The following is an 18,988-nucleotide window of genomic DNA, read 5'->3' on the forward strand; positions in this document are numbered from 1 at the left end:
GTTGGCCTAGTGTTGTTTTTTTGTGAGTGCTTTGGCAGCAGTCATAGTATTAACCATCATCAAAGGGATAAAGAGATTTCATGTGTCAGAATAGGGCACCTAACAAGATGGCCTGCCGCACTCAGTCAGCTTAATCCTATTCATCTCTCTCTCTCTCTCTCTCTCTCTCTCTCTCTCTCTCTCTCTCTCTCTCTCTCTGCATAGGCAGAAGAAGAGGAAATTGATTTGACACTACACCATTTCACAAGAGAAGTTAAGTTAAGGCTAGTGCGAGGGAAGAAGTGTCCAAACTGAAAAACACATTTCAACACATAAAAAAACAAAAAATTAGCACAAGCTCATGAGACACAATGACCACGTGACTTCACAGATCAGTTAAAAACTCTTTATTTGTCGCATACAGCTTCTGCAATTTCAGCTCTCTTTTGTCTATTTAAGCAAATCATGAAGCAGCAAAACATCTACAGACCTCATGTGATGAAATGTACTATTTCATTGCCGTCATTTCCTTGGAATTTTCTTCTTTAACTCTTCTTCAGACATCTTCACTTTATATATAATTGTCATGGGAGAAAAAGGTATTTTGGTACCATCAGATTTTTCAGATTTCCAGCATTTTGAGAGGTTACTGGTTTTTACCTCAAATATTTGGGTAACTTGATGACTTCATTTAACAATGAAGTAGCAACGTTACATTATAATTATGATGACTTTATTTCCCTTGGATGATGATAATCAAGGACAGTTAGCACTCGTGTGTACATGAGCACTCATTATAAACAATTACACTTGGTCTTTTAGGCTGTGGCTGGCTTTTCTTCCTCTGGCTCGGTGCCCTGGGTCGCAGCGGATGCGTCGCCCACCTGAGCGAACTGGAGGAGTTTCATCATCTTTTCTTTAGTCTCCAACAATGTCTCCTTCACTCCCTTCTCCAGGATGTATCCCTCTGTCTCGATCTCCACATTCTCCTCTCCCAGCACACCCTCCATTGCAGTCTGCAGATAGCGCAGACTCACTAGAATGAACATCTGAGGACCAAGGAGACAGAGAGGTCAGAGTTCAAATGACATTAGGACAATTTCTTTAGGTTTTTTTCTCAAATTACTTTTCTTAAGGACACTTCGTCAAGTCATAGTTTCGCCATAAATGAAAATTCTGTCATTTGCTCACCCTCATTGTTGTTGCAAACCTGTCAACAAAAGATTATATTTTGAAGAGCATCGGGGTCCAAAACAACATCAGACCCATTTGACTTTCATTGTATGGACAAATAAACATTTTTTTTAAAATATCTTCTTTTGTGATCTACAGAAGCAAGAATGTCATACATGTTTATAAGGACATAAGGGTAACATCATTTTATTAGTTTTTCTCTCTCTCTCTTTTAAACAAAATTTTATTCCACTGTATACTAATATGTGGCTGGAACAACAACAAACCACACCTGAATTAATAATATGCAACATTAAATATCATACTATTTCAATCTATTTTATCAAAGCAAATTAGTTTTATTGTTGCTGGCAGCTGAAATCAAGTTGATTTACTGATTATAGAATTATTGACGTGATGATTCAAATAGTGTTACAGAAGCTGTGACTGTTATAAAAGCTGAGATACTTATGTGGTTTTGGGTGCAAGTTATTTTAATGCTTAAATAATGAATATTGACACCTCTGAGTTCATAACTGTACTGCCAGCCTTTCCGGAAGAGTGTCAATATTAACTGAGTGATGAGTGTGTGAACGGTTCGATGTGTTGCGCACATTAGATTATACAATGTGTTGTTCACGGCTGACACTTAAAATCATGTGGTTATTTGGGGGATCCACACAAAACAGTCCTCTGATGCAAATGGCACATATTATCACATGCTTTTTTAGGTGCATTTTTTTTTAAATGTTGGTGTGTTCAGCAACTCTAATGTTTAGTACTTCAATCTTAAAGGTTATGCATGTCTGTAAACATTGTTCTGTTAAAAACATAATTTTGTGGGACTGTTATAGGTGACTTAACGGTGTTCTGTGGTTAGCATTACTTAAAGAGCCTTTCATGTTTTTTTCTTCAACATGCATTACAGTATATCATGAATTCTGAAGGTGTTGTGTTTCTTGTTTAATGTTTTTGAAAGCAGTCTCTTATGCTCACCAAGGATGCATTTATTTGATCAAAAATATAGTAAAATATAAATATTGTGGAATATTTAAAATAATTGTTTTCTAATTTAATATATTTAGAAATATTATTTTTTCCTGTGATGGAATACATTTTCAGCACCATTACCACAGTCTTCAGTGTCACATGATCCTTCAGCAATCATTCTAATTAAAGCTGAAGAATAATTTCTTATTATTATCAATGTTGTGCTGCTTAATAATTTTGTGGAAAATATTCAAGAAAACTACATTTATTTGATATAGAAACATTTTGTAACATTATAAATATCTTCCGTGTAACTTTTGAAGAATTTAATCAATTATTGCTGAATAAAAGTATTCACTGAAAAGAAAAAAACTTCCATTAAAAATTCCCACAGGAGATTCCTGAGAGAACATGGCTCCGAAACGCAAATTATTTTCTTTTTTGGAAAATGAGGATCAGTGGTCTCTAATTACTTATTCAACCCATTAATCAGCCCATACCTGGAGAAGGAAAACAAGCAGAACATAAGGGCCGATGGTGTTCATTAAACCCATGTAGTAGTTGACAAGGGCCTGGCGGCAACCTCGGTTGTACAGGTTCAGATCTTCAGTCTGATACTCATAGTTGTAATGGGCAGCATTGTCCAGGAGACTCTTCTGGATGCAGGGCCGGGGGGAGGAGGGGTTACAGCAGCTGAATGGGACCCCATCCATCAGATAACGCCCATCTACGTTACTCTTCACTCGACTGTCGGCAAAACGTAACAGACAGAAACATAAGACTATATAATGCAATTATAGTTATACATATCCTAGTTTTGTTACATCATTAATTCTGCAACTGTCTTTATTGACTTTCTGATCAATGCGCCAGGCTCATGCACACATGCATAATTGATTTGCGAGTACTATGGCCTTTGTTCATCCTGTTTCAGAACATGACATTCTAAATTCTAAATTAACCTTGGAAGCTAAAAAGGGGGGTATCTTTGATTTTTGGACTCACTCTTTCACTTCTTTGCTTGTGAAGTCCAGGTAGCGGTTGCTGATCCACTGCACCTCAAACCAGTCCCTGTAGTTAGTATTACCACAGCACTGGAACTCAATCTGTAAACGGTCAATAGTTTCCTTCTGGAAACAACGGCCTGGTGTGTCTGTGTCCTATAGAGATATTTAACATCGCAGTTCATTAAAAGAAATATATGTATGACTTGTAATTGAAATCCCTCTATTCAATTCAATATCAAATTCTTTAAAATTCTTTTGATTTTAAACATGTATTAAGTTGTCCTGCCTTTGGAAACATTTCTTTGAATCAAGTGTCGTCTAGACTCTATATACAAATGTCATACTCAAAAAATGCCAAGAGGCTGGCTTTCTTTCTTTATTATTTTTAATTAAAAACATATAGGCCTATATTTGTTTGTTTGTTTAATATTTAGTGGTATTTTAATGGTCTTAACCATTTTTATCAAATAAAGTAACTTAGCACGGAATAGCCTTCCCGAACTTGCAGAGAGCTTTTTACAGAAAGAAGAGTCGTTGTTCCACTCAAAGTTAATGGCTTCAAACAGTTCATTAGTAGTTGAAAAATGTCTAAGTTTAATGTGAGACCAAATATTCACTATAGGGTTCAAATCTGGACTCTGACCTAGCCAAAACATGAGCCTGATGGACAATTCTTGGTTGTCTTTGCAATTTGGGTAGGAGAAAAATAACATCTGATCATTCCTCTTTTGATAACAACCTTTCAATTGTGGGAAGCAAGCCATTTTGCAATATTCTTCTGTACTCCAAAGCATTAAATGACATCTCACCAATACCAGCAGCTAAAAAGACTCCCTACTCAATGACACCTCTTCATCTATGCTTCACAGTGAGATGCATTTACTATTATATTTCTCAGCAGACTTTTCAATACACCGCTCAGGAGTATTATCATGCAACTCGTGTTTCATTCTGATTCATCAATCCACACACAACTTCCCATATTCTTCCAAAAACTTTATTCTGTCTTTGATATTTTTTTCTGAGAAATTTTGCTAATTTCCTGACCAATAATTTGTGGTTAAGACAATTAATAGCTTAGTGTTTTGCCATTTGGGGCTTGGACCTTTTTTCTCTTTTTTTGTGTATAATATTCCGAAATGCCATATTTATTTATTTAATTATTGGACTTATGAATGCTTGATTTATTTTTTTAAATATCTATAGTACTCTTAAATGCCATATTTATTCATTAATACACTGAGAATGAATTTATATATATATATGACAACTGATTGCTGTTAAATGATTTTGTTAATCGTCTTCCTCTCACCAACCTTGTAGAAACGAATACCGTTCTTCAACCCAATCTTCAGAGACTCCTCCAGGCTGGGCTGCAGGGCGAAGCTCAGAATCATGGCAACCAGCAGCAAGGAGGTGAAGAAGATAGAGAAGAAGAAGAACAGAGGAAGAATCGTCTTCCAGCGTGGGAAACGCGAGGGGTCCAGTGAGTCCTGGCAGACTTTGCTAGCACAGATGTTGATGCCCACTGATGCTAACCCCACTGCCATCAGCAGATTTGGCACAATGTGGATGTCCATATTGTGCATCACCTGTATAGAGTGAGAAGAATTACATTTTTGCAATCTCCCCTCTATCCTGTTTTTAGCAGCATTTGATCATGAAAGCCCAGAACAATGTTCACTTTAGATTCTGTATTCAAGGCTGATGTTTCAACTGAAAACTTGAACCCTAAATGAATCCAGTATAAGAAAAAGGTTAACCTACTTTAAGCAACTGCATTTTCATATAGCCTACAGACGTTTTAACTAACTGTTTTGTTTAACTGTTCAACAGGTGTGGGATAATAATAGTTTTCACCACAATGCTTTTCACTTATTTTCAGCTTTAATTGTGAGGTTTATTAACTTCATATAGGCGCAAGCTGAGTTATTAGTGCACACTATTGAGACCTTATCTAAGGGCCAATCCTCAGATTATGTGAGATTATTCCTCTCAACAAGACAAAGCTTAGGCCTGTTACACTTGTGTTGACTATATAAAGGGTAAATGAAAGTAGTAATTATAGTAGTAGTATTGTAAAATAATAATGAAAGTAGTAATTATAGTAGTAGTATTGTAAAAAAAATAATAAATAATATCTGCAAAAATACCAAACTTATATTAAAGAAAAATGGCATTTGCTTAGTGTAAAAACAGCATTTCGAAATTGTTAAGCATGTTTTGAAGCACTGATTTGTCACCATCCTTTCAAACACTTTCTAGTTCCTAATGGACTGTAATGGCAGGCAAACTACACACTGCAATACGTTATGTTTCCATTTATGTTCTTGGCAAACATGCATGTATCTAGGGATACATTAGTACATCTCATTCTTCATTTGTAGGTTATCTTTCTGTTTATTAATTAAGAAAATGTTTCATTACCTCTGATCTGCGATGTAGCTCAGTTTTAAGGAAGGCTCCCATAGCAAAGGTGATGGCTCCAGAGAACATAGCCACCCATGAAAGCAGCCAGAGACCCTGGGCCAGACGCACCCTCTTTTGGAAGGGGAACTTTAGTTTTAACAACACCATGCTGCTTAGGAAGAGGCTTAGGATAGGGAGAGAGGGAAGTTTAGATTGCAGAAGAGGATTTTAATAGATGCCGTGCAGTATCAGTATCCAGCTCAGCAAATAATCTGTCATTCGCAGGTAAATTCCCATCGTTTTATCAGGTTTTGTTAAACCTAAAAATTAGCAACAGGACTGTGCAATCCAGTATCATTAGATCACTCAGAAATCATCTCCAAAATACTTCAGATATAACTAATACAAGGGTGTGAGCCAAAATAAATTTGGTGAAGTTGTGTCTAAGATTATCCGATATTAATCTGTGTAAAAGAAAATATATGAATTACCTTCAAGAATGTTTGAGTGCCCTTTTCTTCAGACCCTGAGCCTTCAATATGCCTCCTACAGTTTGGCAGCCATTTTGACTATAGGGCTTAAAAATATGATATTGAGTATTATGGCCTGAGTGTCATAATCTCCTGTCATCATGTCTGATCCTATTAGACCAACTCCACCAATGAGAATCCAGGCCAGTGTCCTCTAAACAAACCTGCCCTTGGTCAACAGGTCCAGAAAGAGAGCCAGAGGGCGGGGTTTGATGCAAGGTGTGCCATGTAATGGACTGAGAAACCGTGAAACCGAAATAAACAGCCAAGAATACAGGCATGAAAGAATGTGACACACATTTTAACCCTGTGAGCATCAATAAATGGCAGGGTCAGAAATAAATCAGGGCTTAGGGCAAAACTGTCACCAAAAGTGACAAAAACGGCCCAGATATTAAAAACATAATAGCAAAAATTGCAAACTTGTAACATTTTATGATATGACATATTTAACATATTTCATAGACCAATCTTGGGATGGGTTACTGCCTTTTGCAGACAACATATGGTTTGTCAGTGCTATCTCTATTTGCTGGCTCAGAGGTGAATGTTAGTGTGTGTCTAATGTTGGTTTCTCATGGAAACAGTGTGTAGATCTAAATCTACTCTGTGACTATACATAATATAAATACTCTATATTATAACACCAAGAACGGATCATTTGAAATATAACAAAGCAATGTACTAACTGTTGTGGTGTATTGATCATGTGATTTTAACATTAAATTTTTATTTTTTAGGTGCATTGTGTAATATTTGGGAGGATCTGTTGACAGAAATGCAATATCATATACATAACTATGTTTCCAGTGGTGTATAAAGACCTTACATAATGAACCGTTATGTTTTTATTACCTTAGAACGAGCCGTTTCTATCTACATACACCGTGCGTCCCCTAGGTAGTTACCTCTAGCCATTTTGCACCGACATGTTTCTAGCAGCCCTAAACTGACAAACTATTACAGAGTGCGTTTCGTTACTATGTTGTCCTTCGTACAAAGAAGCTAGATAAAGTCAGCGAATAAAACACTGACACAATGATGAACAAGTAACAATAATATTCGCAATAATATATCATTTTTTTACTGAATAATTAAGTAAACATCATTTCTTAATTTATCTTTGTAAAGAAACTTCATTGCTACTCTCTGATGTCTCAGACGACGACATATTTTCCTGTCGGCCACCGTAACTTCTGTTGGTTGCAATTTGTAACCTCACCACTAGATGCCGCTAAAAATCACACACTGCACCTTTAAAATCACTTGAAGAAACTGATGACACACTGTTTTATGGATATAAAGACACCAAATTTTCAAACAATATAATATAGACAAATATAAAGAATTCTCAAATGTACAGCAAAGACTTTATTAATTTCAGGATATTATATAATAAAATAATATGGCTAATTGCAGAAATTATAACTTGCATTCTATCAGTTACACTTAGATTTCAGAATCACAACCACAAAAACTTTGCTAAATGTTAATCTATACAATAAATAGACACATGAACATTAATGGTCTCAGCCGTTAATGTACATATTTCACAGAAGCTCTAGTCACTCTCCAATTAATTTTTTTTACAGTCAAACATTAAGCAGTCAAAAATAATTGTATAAGCAGCTCTCTGAAAATAAATTTGGTTATCAATAAAATGATATGATTGGAACGCATTGTTCTAACCATATTATTTTATTGATTACCAGTTTTGAGCATTTCAGAATATACAAGGGCAAAAAGTGCAAAAAACACAAACACAGAGAATGCCTTTCACATATGTATTTAACCACAAATCAAAGCAGGAAACGTGACAACTAAATGATTTTAATTTATATAGCACAAAACCAGATGGTATACATAGGCCTACTTATTTGCACACAACAATTGTACTTGTGAACTAGAAGTGAAGTGTATTTCATAATTACCAACATGGTAATGGATGTTATTGCGATTTTTATCCAGTTCTTATATCATTTACCATATAAACTTCAGATTGAATGTTACTGTTTTCCTTCTGTTAGTTCTCTGGCCCCCATCACTGCTTCTAAACTATCCTTCCCTTTACTATCATGCACTGGAGGAGGAATCTGGTTCAAAAACTCATTCAGCATCCTCTGAGCTGTGAGAGACCTGAAATCAGGGTCTTTCCCCACCGTGACGGTTCCTTCTCCACCTGTCTGTCTGCTGAGCCTCATCTCATCTAGGTTATATGGGTTTGGGGGAACAATGTGGATCTCTGTGTTCACGGCTAACTGATGCATTTGATGACTTGGGGCCTTTGCATCTGCCATCGTTTTGTGGATTGGCACATCATCAACGAAAAGAAAAGGAAGTTGTGAGTCACTTCCTTTAACCACCAGTTGCTCTGACCCTGCCCATGGATCATGATCATGTTTCCATGGCAGAAAGGCTGTGGCAGGCTGTTGTCTGGCACCTGAGCATGTCTGTCCAGTCTGTGGCCATTCGAAAACTTCCCTTTTTTCTCCAGATGGTGGCTTGTTTCTGAGCTCTTGCACACTGTCTAATTGGTCACTATCAGGTTGGCCTGGAGATTTTCGAGGATATAAGATGTGTTCCAGTCCTTTCTGAGAGTCAACGTGATTTTTCAACAGCTCACTAATCAATGAGTGAACCTGAGGAGAGAAAGATGTTAACCCATAAAGTCACCATGAAATAACCTGTCACTCACATGTGATCACAGCCTCAGTGCCCGCCCATTTTTTCAGCAAAGTTGGTTTCGGAAGTACTTTTGCCATACATTTTTAAAAGTTTTGTTAAAGCGTTGTAAGCTATAAAGCAAACCAATCAGCTACGAGGTGAATCACAACATTACAGACATTTATTTAAAGCAAAAACCTATTTCAAAACCAAATACATACAAGACTGTAATGGCTTTAATGAGGGAAAGAACAACAATCCCATGAAGCATTGCGAACAGAAAAATCGATTTTATATATATATATATATATATATATTATTCGCGACATTCGTAGGCTTCGTTGCACAGAATATGCGCTGTGAGGAACGGGCGCTTTGCTTGATGTTACGCTTGCAGTGCGCGGTCTCGCCCACCTCTTACAAATGCTCTACGAAGGCATCATGTACGTTATTTGGAATGCTGTGGGCTTATATATTAAAAATATTAAACTCACTGACAGAAGGCTGTTTTCAATTTCAAATCCTCACGCACGCTTTGTGAAAACATCTTGTGCTTTTATGACGCAAAATTAATGTAAGCACAGTCAGTTATGTCATAGGCCTAATGTTTCGTTGTTCCTCTTTATTACTTACAAGGCTACTTGCTTTTATGTTTAGAAGCTATATCAGTTTTTATATTTACAAATCTTTACATAGGCTACAATTGTATTAACAATTTTTTTCTTTTAATTATTTAAAAAGTAGGCTACAATAAAAAAAGAAACTAATTAATTAATGAGAAAAAAAAGTAGATCAAGAATCGTTTTGGAATCGGATCGTGACTCCCAGAATCGGAATCAGATTGAATTTTAAGGTGCCTAAAGATTCCCACCCCTAAAAACAAAACTTTCAGTTTATTGCAAAATGCATATAAAGATCTTTGGCGTGTTTTGCTTGTCGTAGCTCTCTGATTGGTGGAATTTTCTGTACAGCATCATGGGTGATGTAGTTTTTCCCCACAAATTCCAATGTAAAACATGATTGTTTTTTCAAATGAATTGAAATAATGCAAACAAAAGCAACTGCACCATCGATTATCAACCTCGTAGCTTACAGTTGGGCTGTCTTTAAAGATTTAGACATTTTTGCTAAAAAATCTATTTCCATATGGAGATAATGAATAGAGTTTTTACTTCCAGAACCCAACTGTTGTACTCTAGCAAACCACAGCAGTACCCTAATTTGTTTCTTGTTCAAGAAGCTGTTTCACTCAGATATACGTCACAATAAGGAAGAAAAGACTTGTATCTTCCATTTCATGCAGACTTTAACATTCAACATGTGGCTTGTGACGTGTAATTCTTTGGTTTGCTTGAATATGTATAGAATTTTAGGTTTTATTTTAATTTTAGAATTGACTAGTTGTCCAAAAACTGGAAGACGTGTAGCATATGTTTGTTGTATCTGTCTGTGTGTTGCACCTACATTGATGTTTTCCAGAGAGTTGATGGTTTTCTGAGCGGTATCCAGCTGTTTAGTCAGATCCACAACTCTCTGCATGAGGTACTTCCTCTCTGAGTCCAAGCTGTCTACCTGTCAAAGTACGGTAAAAAAAAAAATACTGCTTAAATGTAACACAGGTGACGGTATGTCTGTAGACACCAGAGACATTTCAGCAGATGTGAATTAAAAACAGCACTATCATACAAGAAAAAAAATCTAAAAAAGAAATTCACAACAGAGAGCTTATTTGTATGCTCAGACTGTATATCTTTTGCAGCAACCAGTCTTTTCTTGTTGTTAAAATTTTCTAAATCTGTCTAGTATTTTCCACAGATGTGGTCAATTTTGATGTTAAGCACAAATCTCATATCTACGCTAAAAATGATGATTTGGTCCTACCTTGGAAGTCTTGACCTTCTCAGCTGTATCCAACATGTAAAATTGTAAAATGTCATAATAGTTCTATTGAACTGATTTACAATTAATTGCAATTTTAAAAACACAATTTAATTATTAGTTCATTTTAACAATTTAGGTTCAATTTTATTTTTAACTGTAATATTTAATGTTGACATTGACACATTTACAAAAAAAGGTCTAAACTGTAATTAGTCATACATTTTAACAAGGTTGAAAAAACTAAAAAGTGAATTAAATAAAATGAGAATAGAACCGCTCATATATTATGTAGCTAACATTGTATAGTTGACAATAAACATTTTCTTTCACAGACCTTTTATTTAAAACAAATAAAAAAAAAATTCTGATCCTATTTTGTACTGATTTTGTGGAAAGTGCCTCCTAAAACTCATGTTAATCTTACCGCAGAATTGAGTTTCTGATCCAAGATGCTGTTTGACTGCTGAGAAACAGAATAGCTCTCCTGGAGCCTGTAAATGAGGCATTAGACAAAGAGAGAGAGTGGGGTGGTGTCATTTTTAAGAACTGTCGCAAAAATGTTTGTTTTTCATGGTAGGTATAGCATGTTAAGCTTAAATGCTGACCTTCGGTATTTCTCTTTGCAGCTGACTAACTCTGTCTTGGTACATTGCAATTCTGTCTCCATGTTCTCAATGCATGCCACCATCTGCAACAGGTTCTCGTGCAGCTCTTTGTTGTACTCCTCCAGCATCCTGCAATATATTACAGATCGATGTGTTTATCTGTCAGGAGGTAAACTGCTGATTTTCTGTACAGACTCTGTATCATAAATCACTCGCAAAAAAATATCATGACTGTGTACAGAACAGATAAACAGAGAGATGAAAATAGCAGCAATCGATATGGCTCAGGCTGGATGACAGAGTTTTAGGAAACTGAGCAGAGTAAAATGCATGGGGGAAAGCTCTGGAATAAGAGCAAAATCAATAGTCTGAAATAACCAATCAGAAAAAAAGGGGGAAGCACTTACTGAACTCTGTCCATGGAACTGACCGAATCCTGGGGGCAAGAGAAAGAAATGAGGGGGTGAAACAGTAATCGGAGAACCAGTGCAGAATAGAAAATAGAAAATTGATTTTGAAGTGATTCGCTCCAGGAAAGACCATTGATTGATGACTCGTCTGGTTCAATTGTGTTAATCAACAGATATGGACACAGTGAAGGGTATCCCTCATGCTTCCGGCTTTAGAGGTTAACCCAATGCCATAATTTTAAAAACCTTAAACAAGCTGTGCTTGTTATGATGGCATATTATGACTATTCTTCAAGATCAAATATTAAGTGTTTGTAAAGGGAAAAAAAGGTTAAATGTTTCTTTAATTTATGGAATACAGTATATACTGATACTGATCAAAAGTTTAGCGTTGGTAAGATTGTTTTCAAATGTGTTTTTGAAAGAAGTGTCTTGTGCTTACGTAGGCTGCATTTATTTGATTATTTTTTAATAATTTTTAAAATAACTTTTCTATTTGAATAGATTTTAAAATGTTATTTGATGACAGAGTCACATGATCCTTTAGAAATCATTCTAATATGCTGATTTGGGGCTCAAAAACATTTATTAATATGTTGAAAACATGTTGTGCTGCTTAATATTTTTGTGAAAACTGTGTTTTTTGTTTTTCATTTTTTGTCTTTTTTTAGGATTCTTTGATGAATAGAATAGGGTTCAAAAGAACAACATTTATTTGAAGTAGAATTTTTTTTGTCTTTACGGTCACTTTAAAAAACCTCTTACTGTCACTTTTTTTGTTCAGGTTTTGATGAACTCACCCTGTGAGGCTTAGACTGCCTCCTGTGTCCCATGTGTTTGGGTCTGTCACTTTTGTCTGAACTAGTACTGGTGGATGATTTACTTGACTGAGACTCTGACTCCTGCCCTGGGGCTCGCAGAGGAGGCGGTGATCCCTTCTCCTGCTTAGGAACTAAGTGCCTGGATGGGCCGTGACTACTTTGATGTCGCACTTTGTGTTTAGAGAGGTGGCTGCGGATAGTTTCAGGGCTGGTGCTGGTACCGTCAGTGAGCATCTGAGAATATTGCCATTGGTGCTGTTTACCTGAGGAAGCCCCCTGTCTTTCAGCTTTAGAAGGATGGCGGGGTGGTGGTGGTGGTGGTGTTGGACTGGTCAGGTTTCGGTTGGGGTAGTGATCCTGATGCTGTTTGCTTGGTCTCTTATGTGATTGAGAGAGTGAGCTTGAATCCATACTGGTTTTTCTTGAATCGGGTCTCTCTGCTCTGATGGGCTGCTGTTTTGGTGACGGCACAACGCTCTCCTGCTTGCTTCTGCGGTTTATGCGTTCTTCATTAGGAGATACCAGGGGCGTTGGTGTGTTTAAGCCAAAAGAGCTAAGTGCACCGGGACTGATTACCTGTTTGGTGATCTCATCAAGAAATGCAGAGAACTGCAGCTTCCCTTTCACAAAGTTATCCCTCGCAGATTCCATAGTGATCTGCTTGGATGTTTCTGTGACGTGCACCCTGGTGGAGAGCACCTCCATAGACTTGGCTTTCCTGAAGTTGCCTCCTTTCTGTCCCTCATCTTTGTTTTTCAGAATACCTTTGCTGGGCAGCTGAATTGTTGAAACCGCCTTCTTGGGAACTGCCCTGCCACTAAAGGCAAGGCTTTGTCCCAGGCTCGCAGTTTTGTAAAGTGGCCCATGATCTATGAGGTGAGATCCTGCTGAGAAACAATCTTTATTTTGCAGAAGGGCCTCCTCGCTTTTGCTATGGCCCCTGGAGAGTTTTGCCATCCGATTATCATGCTGAGAAGCAGGGAGCAGTTCGACAGAGGTCACCAGGCTGTGGCGGTGATCGCCGTGATCAAAAAAGTCTTCAGATTCTCTGCCGTGGCTCTTCTTTTGAACCTCGGGGATGTTGGAGCAGGACAGGGAATGCTGGGGTTTGTGCATGAGATACGTCTCATCATCCAAGCTGGGATCTGAGGTCCAAGACGCAGTTGAAGAATTGGAGGAGGAGGAGGACAGGCTGGAGGAAGACCTTTTATTGAATCTGGGGTGCTCTCCAGACACTTTAGGGTGTGCAGGGTAAGCATGATGCTGGTTATCTTGGTCATGGTGAGCATGTCTATCACTGTGTTTTCCATGATTGCTTGAAGAGCTGTGACTGATTTAAGAGGGGTAAATAAGAAAATGAAATTAATAATAATGAAAATACTGGCCCTATGCGATCTGTTCTTGTCATTTATATGACAAGAACAGATCACATTGTGCCAGTATTTTCATTTTGTCAGTATTCTGTTACAGGCCACAATATACATTTGGTAATGCTTTATTTCAATGGTCCACTTTAGACATTTTACTGATTATAAGTAACTTTGCAACATGTCAACTTATTTATACTAACCCGAACCCAAACCTAACAGTCTACTAATACTCTAATGAGAGTTAGTTGACATGAAGTTGCAAAGTTAGTATAGAATGTCTAAAGTCAATCCTCAAAATAAAGTATAACCATACATTTTTCCTATTAATGACATTTTGTTTCAATTCAAAATATTTGCAACAGGAGGTACAAAACTAGGAGGAAAGAAAATTAAAGGTTATCTCTATTGAAAAAATTTAAACAAATGCACACAATGGATTTGCTGCATTCATATCCTACAATATATCTTCACATTCAAATATAGTTAAATTACATGATCTCTGATCATTGAAAAATGTGCCACGTGACCAAAGAAAAAGTATGGAAAGATGGCATTAGCCTCCGCTGCCCATTCGTCTTGAAACATACCTCAAAAACTCTAAAATTAAAGTTAAAAGCACAAAAACGTTTTTAAACTGACATTTTGGACAGTGTCTGCTGTGTAGTTTGTGTGACTTTTGTTTTATTTTATGCTGCTGTTTTGAAGGTTTGAAAAATATTTTAACCTCAAGGGACAAACTTTATAATAAAGTTTTAATGATAAAAAGAGTAAGATTGAATTTCACTTGAACGTTATTTTAGTATTTTGTAGTATTATAGTATTTAAACATTTTTTGAATTAGCTTTTATTTTTAGTCTATGTTTTCATTTTAATTGAAGTAGTTTTATTGTGGATTTGTCAATTTTAGTATTTTTTTCTGTTTGTTTATTTCAGTTCAATTTTAGTAATTGAATTACAATTGAAGTAATACTTTAACTTATTTTATTTCAATTAGCTAGCTGCCAAGACAGCATTTCTAATTTTTGTTTTTATTATAAGTTGTTCCTCTATTATTAATATTATATTTTATTTCAGTTAACAAAAATGGTTGGTTAATTAGTTTTAGTTAACAGTAACAACACTGACACATGTCACAAAGTTTAAGCACATACCTGTGTGATCCATGCTGGTAATGATGGTTGAGAGGATGCTGATGAGGATGCTGATGAGGATGTTGATGAGGTAAGTGATGGGAATTTTTGTACATTTTGACCTCATCCTCTGAGGAGCCACGCACAGGTGTGAAGTATCTTTCCATGTCTTTCCTGCTACACTATCAGTATTTACCAGTGTTACTCTGCTGATGCCTCCCTTGTACTTTCTGGAGAAAAAGAAAACGAATATGTTATCCTTGTAGCTTTTTGGAGTCTGTTTAAAATGTAAAGTTCCAGAAGTTTGAAGAAATAATTATCTTCTAAAGAAATACATTCAAATGTGCATCCGTTAACAAGCAGAATATTCTTCACCAGGCAAGCAGCAGGAGTGAAACAAGTCTAATGCTGCAAAGGCATTCTATCACCCAATATCTATCTGATCCTGATGTAATGACTCCACATTGACCTCAATAAAAACCCGCCCTCATGGGGAGAACACAGTTGGAACACAATCGATCTGGTTTGGGCGATCGATTTGGTGAAAGGACATTGCATTACTTGTTATTTGGGTTACATACACAGAATGGTGTAAGTGAAATTCATAAGGGTACTCTGTTACATCACAATAGATTTATTGGAAGACATTTGTATATGCAGACATATAAATAGTTTTCTTTCTTGTACTTATACAACATTCATATCACATCCCATTCCAGAGGTTTAAACAACAGCTATATTTTGTTTATAAAGCATAACAGTTAACATGAGCATTTTGTTAATTCTTTTATCATTCTTTTTTAGACCTGATCATTTAATCTGATCATTAAAAATAATAGTGAAGGCAGAAAATCTAGTAAAAACTGTGTCAAAGTTAAAGTTAAAATTTTACATGAACTACAATACTTCTAGCATTTATTAACAATATTTCTACAGCATTTATTAATCTTAATTAATGATCATTTCAACATTTAGTAATACGTTATGGAAATCAAATGTTGTACTTTTTAACATTTAATGTACTGTGAAGTGAACTAACATGAACAAACAATGACCAACTGTATTTTTTATTATTATTTGGTATTAACATTACCAAAGATGAATACTGTAACACATGTATTGCTCGTTAGTTCATGTTAGTTAATAAATTAAGTAATAATAAATGAGACCTTATTGTAAAGTGTTACCAAATTATTACTATTTACAGTCAGATGTTAAACTAAAATATTGATGCTGAAAAAAAAAAACAGGACATGTGGGTTTACCCAAAATAAAATATTAAATGTCAATCACCTTTGATTTGTCATGCTTTAAATGTTCAAAATGCATGTAATCTGATATTTAAAGACTACAATACAATATAATTTCTGTTTCTTTTTAATAAACCTTTGTATGAGTTATCTCCAAATTTCCTTAAATCAGCCATCAGCTGCTTCATTAGCATTCGGTAACATGCACATATTTGTTTATACTTTCTAGTTGGATAAGGCTCTGTAGATAAATTATTAAAGATTATATTTCATCATATGGAAAATAGTTGTTGTGAAACTACAACAAATATATTTCTTAAATCCCATTTGTCTGACACATTGGGTCTTTAGGACTGACTGTTGAAATGGGCAACCATTCATTCCACTGAAACGGCCTTTTGTGTGATAATGCTGATGAAGAGGAAAAGTCTGATTAACTCATTGGCTGAAGGTTTTCATTCAGGTCATTCATAATTGGAATGACTGTTAGGGTAGGGTTTATTCAACTGGGCTTTCCTTTATGAATGTTCTGTGATTAGTGTAAGATTGGTGCCACCTTGTGGTTAACTTGCAAATGAAATCCATGCGCGCAAACATCTAGCTCTTTCCACACTTTGCCACATTCGTCACCTTTGGATTTCATTTTAATTCAACACATCATGTTATGGCGGCAAAACTAACCGATGAGGTACATAAAACAATGTTTTCATTAGCAGTGTATTGGAAAGTTATTGTTTGATGATGACGAATCTGCAATTCATTCAAAATGCTGACACGCAAACAACGTGACGTCAGCTGCTAAGAATAATACATCTTTAGGAATGTAGATTTAATTTGTAGATTAAATACTGTCATTTAATTTTCACTGTCCCTGAAACTTAATCCCACAAACAACGTGTTTACTTAGCGCAGTGTAATATAAAACCATTTAACAGATGAATTGAACACTGAAATCAATAAATAGGTTTCTACCGACCCATTGCATGTTGCATGTTTAGAACCAAACAGGCAATCCACAGGTATTTCGTGTTTTTGAGTGTATTTGTGTTGCCCATCCCCCTTCTCACTTACAGCAGTCTTCTTGTCCCGTTGTGAACGTCAGCACAAATACCAGAGAGGAGACGTGCTGGAGGTCTCGTTTGCCCCGCACCCACCCTTTCAATGTGACAAAGAAACGCATTCCCTTTAACGTATCCACTAAATTGTCAAATTCCGTTTAAATATACGTTTATTAACCTTTTTTTTAAAAATCGGAATCGATTCACAGGAGTGTAAAAGTACAGAAAAGATGTATATCAAATCAAAAACATTTGACATTGGCTCTAATTTGTCACGATGGGCCATTGTTTTAACCTTGTAAAATACTTATTGACCTCCGAAAACATGGATTGTTTTCGTATTAACTTTCAATCCGGGTTAAACCAGAACATTCTGGTAATTCTTCGAGGTGGATCTATCATATTTTTAAACCAAGAAATGTAACACGCATGCGCATTATGGCACTGCAGTAAAAAAGAAAAGAAGATCCGTGTACCGAAACCGGTTTGAGCCGGATAGAAAACAGAGGGGGTTTTAGATCCATGTTGTATTCCTCCGCACTGCGCTTCTGACGTAACTGTTGCTGTTTGAAAAGTGCTTTTGTGATGAATCACGCTGCGTTTCTGGGCAGCTGTGACCGACCGTTGGTATACTATAGAAACGGAAAGAACATTTTGTGGGGGAATTCCTTTTATATAATTCCCCAAAATTCCCATATAATCTACTTGTAATTTTGGGGAATGTTTGCGCTCTAATTCGACTTTCTGTTCTACATGATTTGGCTTTTAAACAGGCATTTAATATACAATACATCATAAAATCATAACATGTTGTTTTTGATTACACACATTTTTTTAATGAAATAATAATAATAAATAGTCTAAATAGTCATATTCATATATCTTGTATATCTTATATCTCTCTTTGTGAGAGGAACTATTTTTTGATCACACGGCGGAAGGAGCTGACAACGACCGCGTCACTGAGGTCTATAAAAACCATGCCAACAACAAAGCTCGTCACGACGGGGTGAGACGCTCAGGAAGGCAGGGAGGTTTCGTTGATCTGGTGATGTGACTTTGTATTATTCTGTTTGACTTTTTCGACGATAATTTAGAGGAACAGTTCTTTGTTAACTTTTTGCGACTTTAAGTTTATACGTTGTTATTACAGTTGACTATGTCAAGGCTTTCTTCTAATAAGTTTACCTTCAGCGTAGCAGCTACAGAAGTTACATTGAAAGAAGTGGTTTTTGTAAAGAAATTTTCGACCTTATATTGGTCCCAACAAGACGATAGACTATAAAATATATACAGTTTAGTATAACAGAATTTATAGTGCTTCGTTTACAACTAGCAAAGGTTTAACCAGTTGATCAAGAGCCTGAACAAAGGTCAATGAACATGTTATCTTATTCTATTAGGCTAGTTTTAAATCTATTTTTGTTTCTACGAGATTTTTCTGAAGTAACTTAGCTTAAAATATATACAGTTTTATATAATCCAGTATATATTGATTATTTTACTAAGTTTACTAGCTTAATGTTTTACCATCTGACCAAGAGTTTAAGCAAAGCGCAGCTAGTATAAATGACCATGTTATTCTATTAAGCTAGTTAAAAATATATTTTGTTTCAACGTCTTTTTCTGAAGAGATATGACTTAAAATAGTTTTTATTTTCATTCTCGACTTTATAACGCCTTTACAAAATGGCGGTCGCGACAACGATCA

The 18,988-nt window shown here is 35.9% G+C and overlaps 2 protein-coding genes across 5 annotated transcripts; both read right to left on the bottom strand.

Moving 5' to 3' along the window:
• Nucleotides 1–371: 371 nt before the first annotated feature.
• Nucleotides 372–6,237, bottom strand: rom1b (retinal outer segment membrane protein 1b). The gene is made up of 6 exons (XM_084132680.1): nucleotides 6,050–6,237; nucleotides 5,577–5,742; nucleotides 4,466–4,741; nucleotides 3,148–3,302; nucleotides 2,643–2,889; nucleotides 372–1,028 (listed from the first exon to the last, which is right to left on the bottom strand). Exons 2-6 carry the CDS (start codon nucleotides 5,724–5,726, stop codon nucleotides 798–800), a joined length of 1,059 nt encoding a protein of 352 aa, XP_083988806.1. The 5' UTR covers nucleotides 5,727–5,742; nucleotides 6,050–6,237; the 3' UTR covers nucleotides 372–797.
• A 1,199-nt stretch (nucleotides 6,238–7,436) lies between these two features.
• LOC311094925 (uncharacterized protein) lies at nucleotides 7,437–17,382 on the bottom strand. 4 transcript variants are annotated; one of them, XR_014608741.1, is made up of 9 exons: nucleotides 15,305–15,395; nucleotides 14,991–15,199; nucleotides 12,449–13,799; nucleotides 11,646–11,674; nucleotides 11,239–11,367; nucleotides 11,058–11,124; nucleotides 10,634–10,656; nucleotides 10,217–10,324; nucleotides 7,437–8,727 (listed from the first exon to the last, which is right to left on the bottom strand). XR_014608741.1 is itself a non-coding variant. In XM_084133147.1 (8 exons), exons 2-8 carry the CDS (start codon nucleotides 15,134–15,136, stop codon nucleotides 8,095–8,097), a joined length of 2,463 nt encoding a protein of 820 aa, XP_083989273.1. In that variant the 5' UTR covers nucleotides 15,137–15,199; nucleotides 17,291–17,382; the 3' UTR covers nucleotides 7,437–8,094. The 4 variants fall into 4 exon arrangements, 2 of the variants coding, with proteins under 2 accessions (XP_083989273.1, XP_083989274.1); XR_014608740.1 differs by having other exon boundaries at nucleotides 14,991–15,399; XM_084133147.1 differs by lacking the exons at nucleotides 10,634–10,656; nucleotides 15,305–15,395 and adding an exon at nucleotides 17,291–17,382.
• Between the last annotated feature and the right edge of the window lie 1,606 nt (nucleotides 17,383–18,988).

This window comes from Abramis brama (genome assembly GCF_963993115.1).
Source record: "Abramis brama genome assembly, chromosome: 13".
Classification (NCBI taxonomy): Eukaryota; Metazoa; Chordata; class Actinopteri; order Cypriniformes; family Leuciscidae; genus Abramis; species Abramis brama.

Bases quoted from the DNA above. Each gene is read 5' to 3' on its own strand.
- rom1b (XM_084132680.1), bottom strand. From the start codon at position 5,726: ATGGTGTTGTTAAAACTAAAGTTCCCCTTCCAAAAGAGGGTGCGTCTG. The intron at 4,742-5,576 runs GTAATGAAACAT...CACTCTATACAG, and splicing joins AGCTACATCGCAGATCAGAG to GTGATGCACAATATGGACAT. The intron at 1,029-2,642 runs GTATGGGCTGAT...CTTGGTCCTCAG, and splicing joins TGCTTGTTTTCCTTCTCCAG to ATGTTCATTCTAGTGAGTCT.
- LOC311094925 (XM_084133147.1), bottom strand. From the start codon at position 15,136: ATGGAAAGATACTTCACACCTGTGCGTGGCTCCTCAGAGGATGAGGTC. The intron at 11,125-11,238 runs GTCAGCATTTAA...CCTCATTTACAG, and splicing joins TGCAAAGAGAAATACCGAAG to GCTCCAGGAGAGCTATTCTG. The intron at 10,325-11,057 runs GTAAGATTAACA...GTACTTTGACAG, and splicing joins ATCAGAAACTCAATTCTGCG to GTAGACAGCTTGGACTCAGA.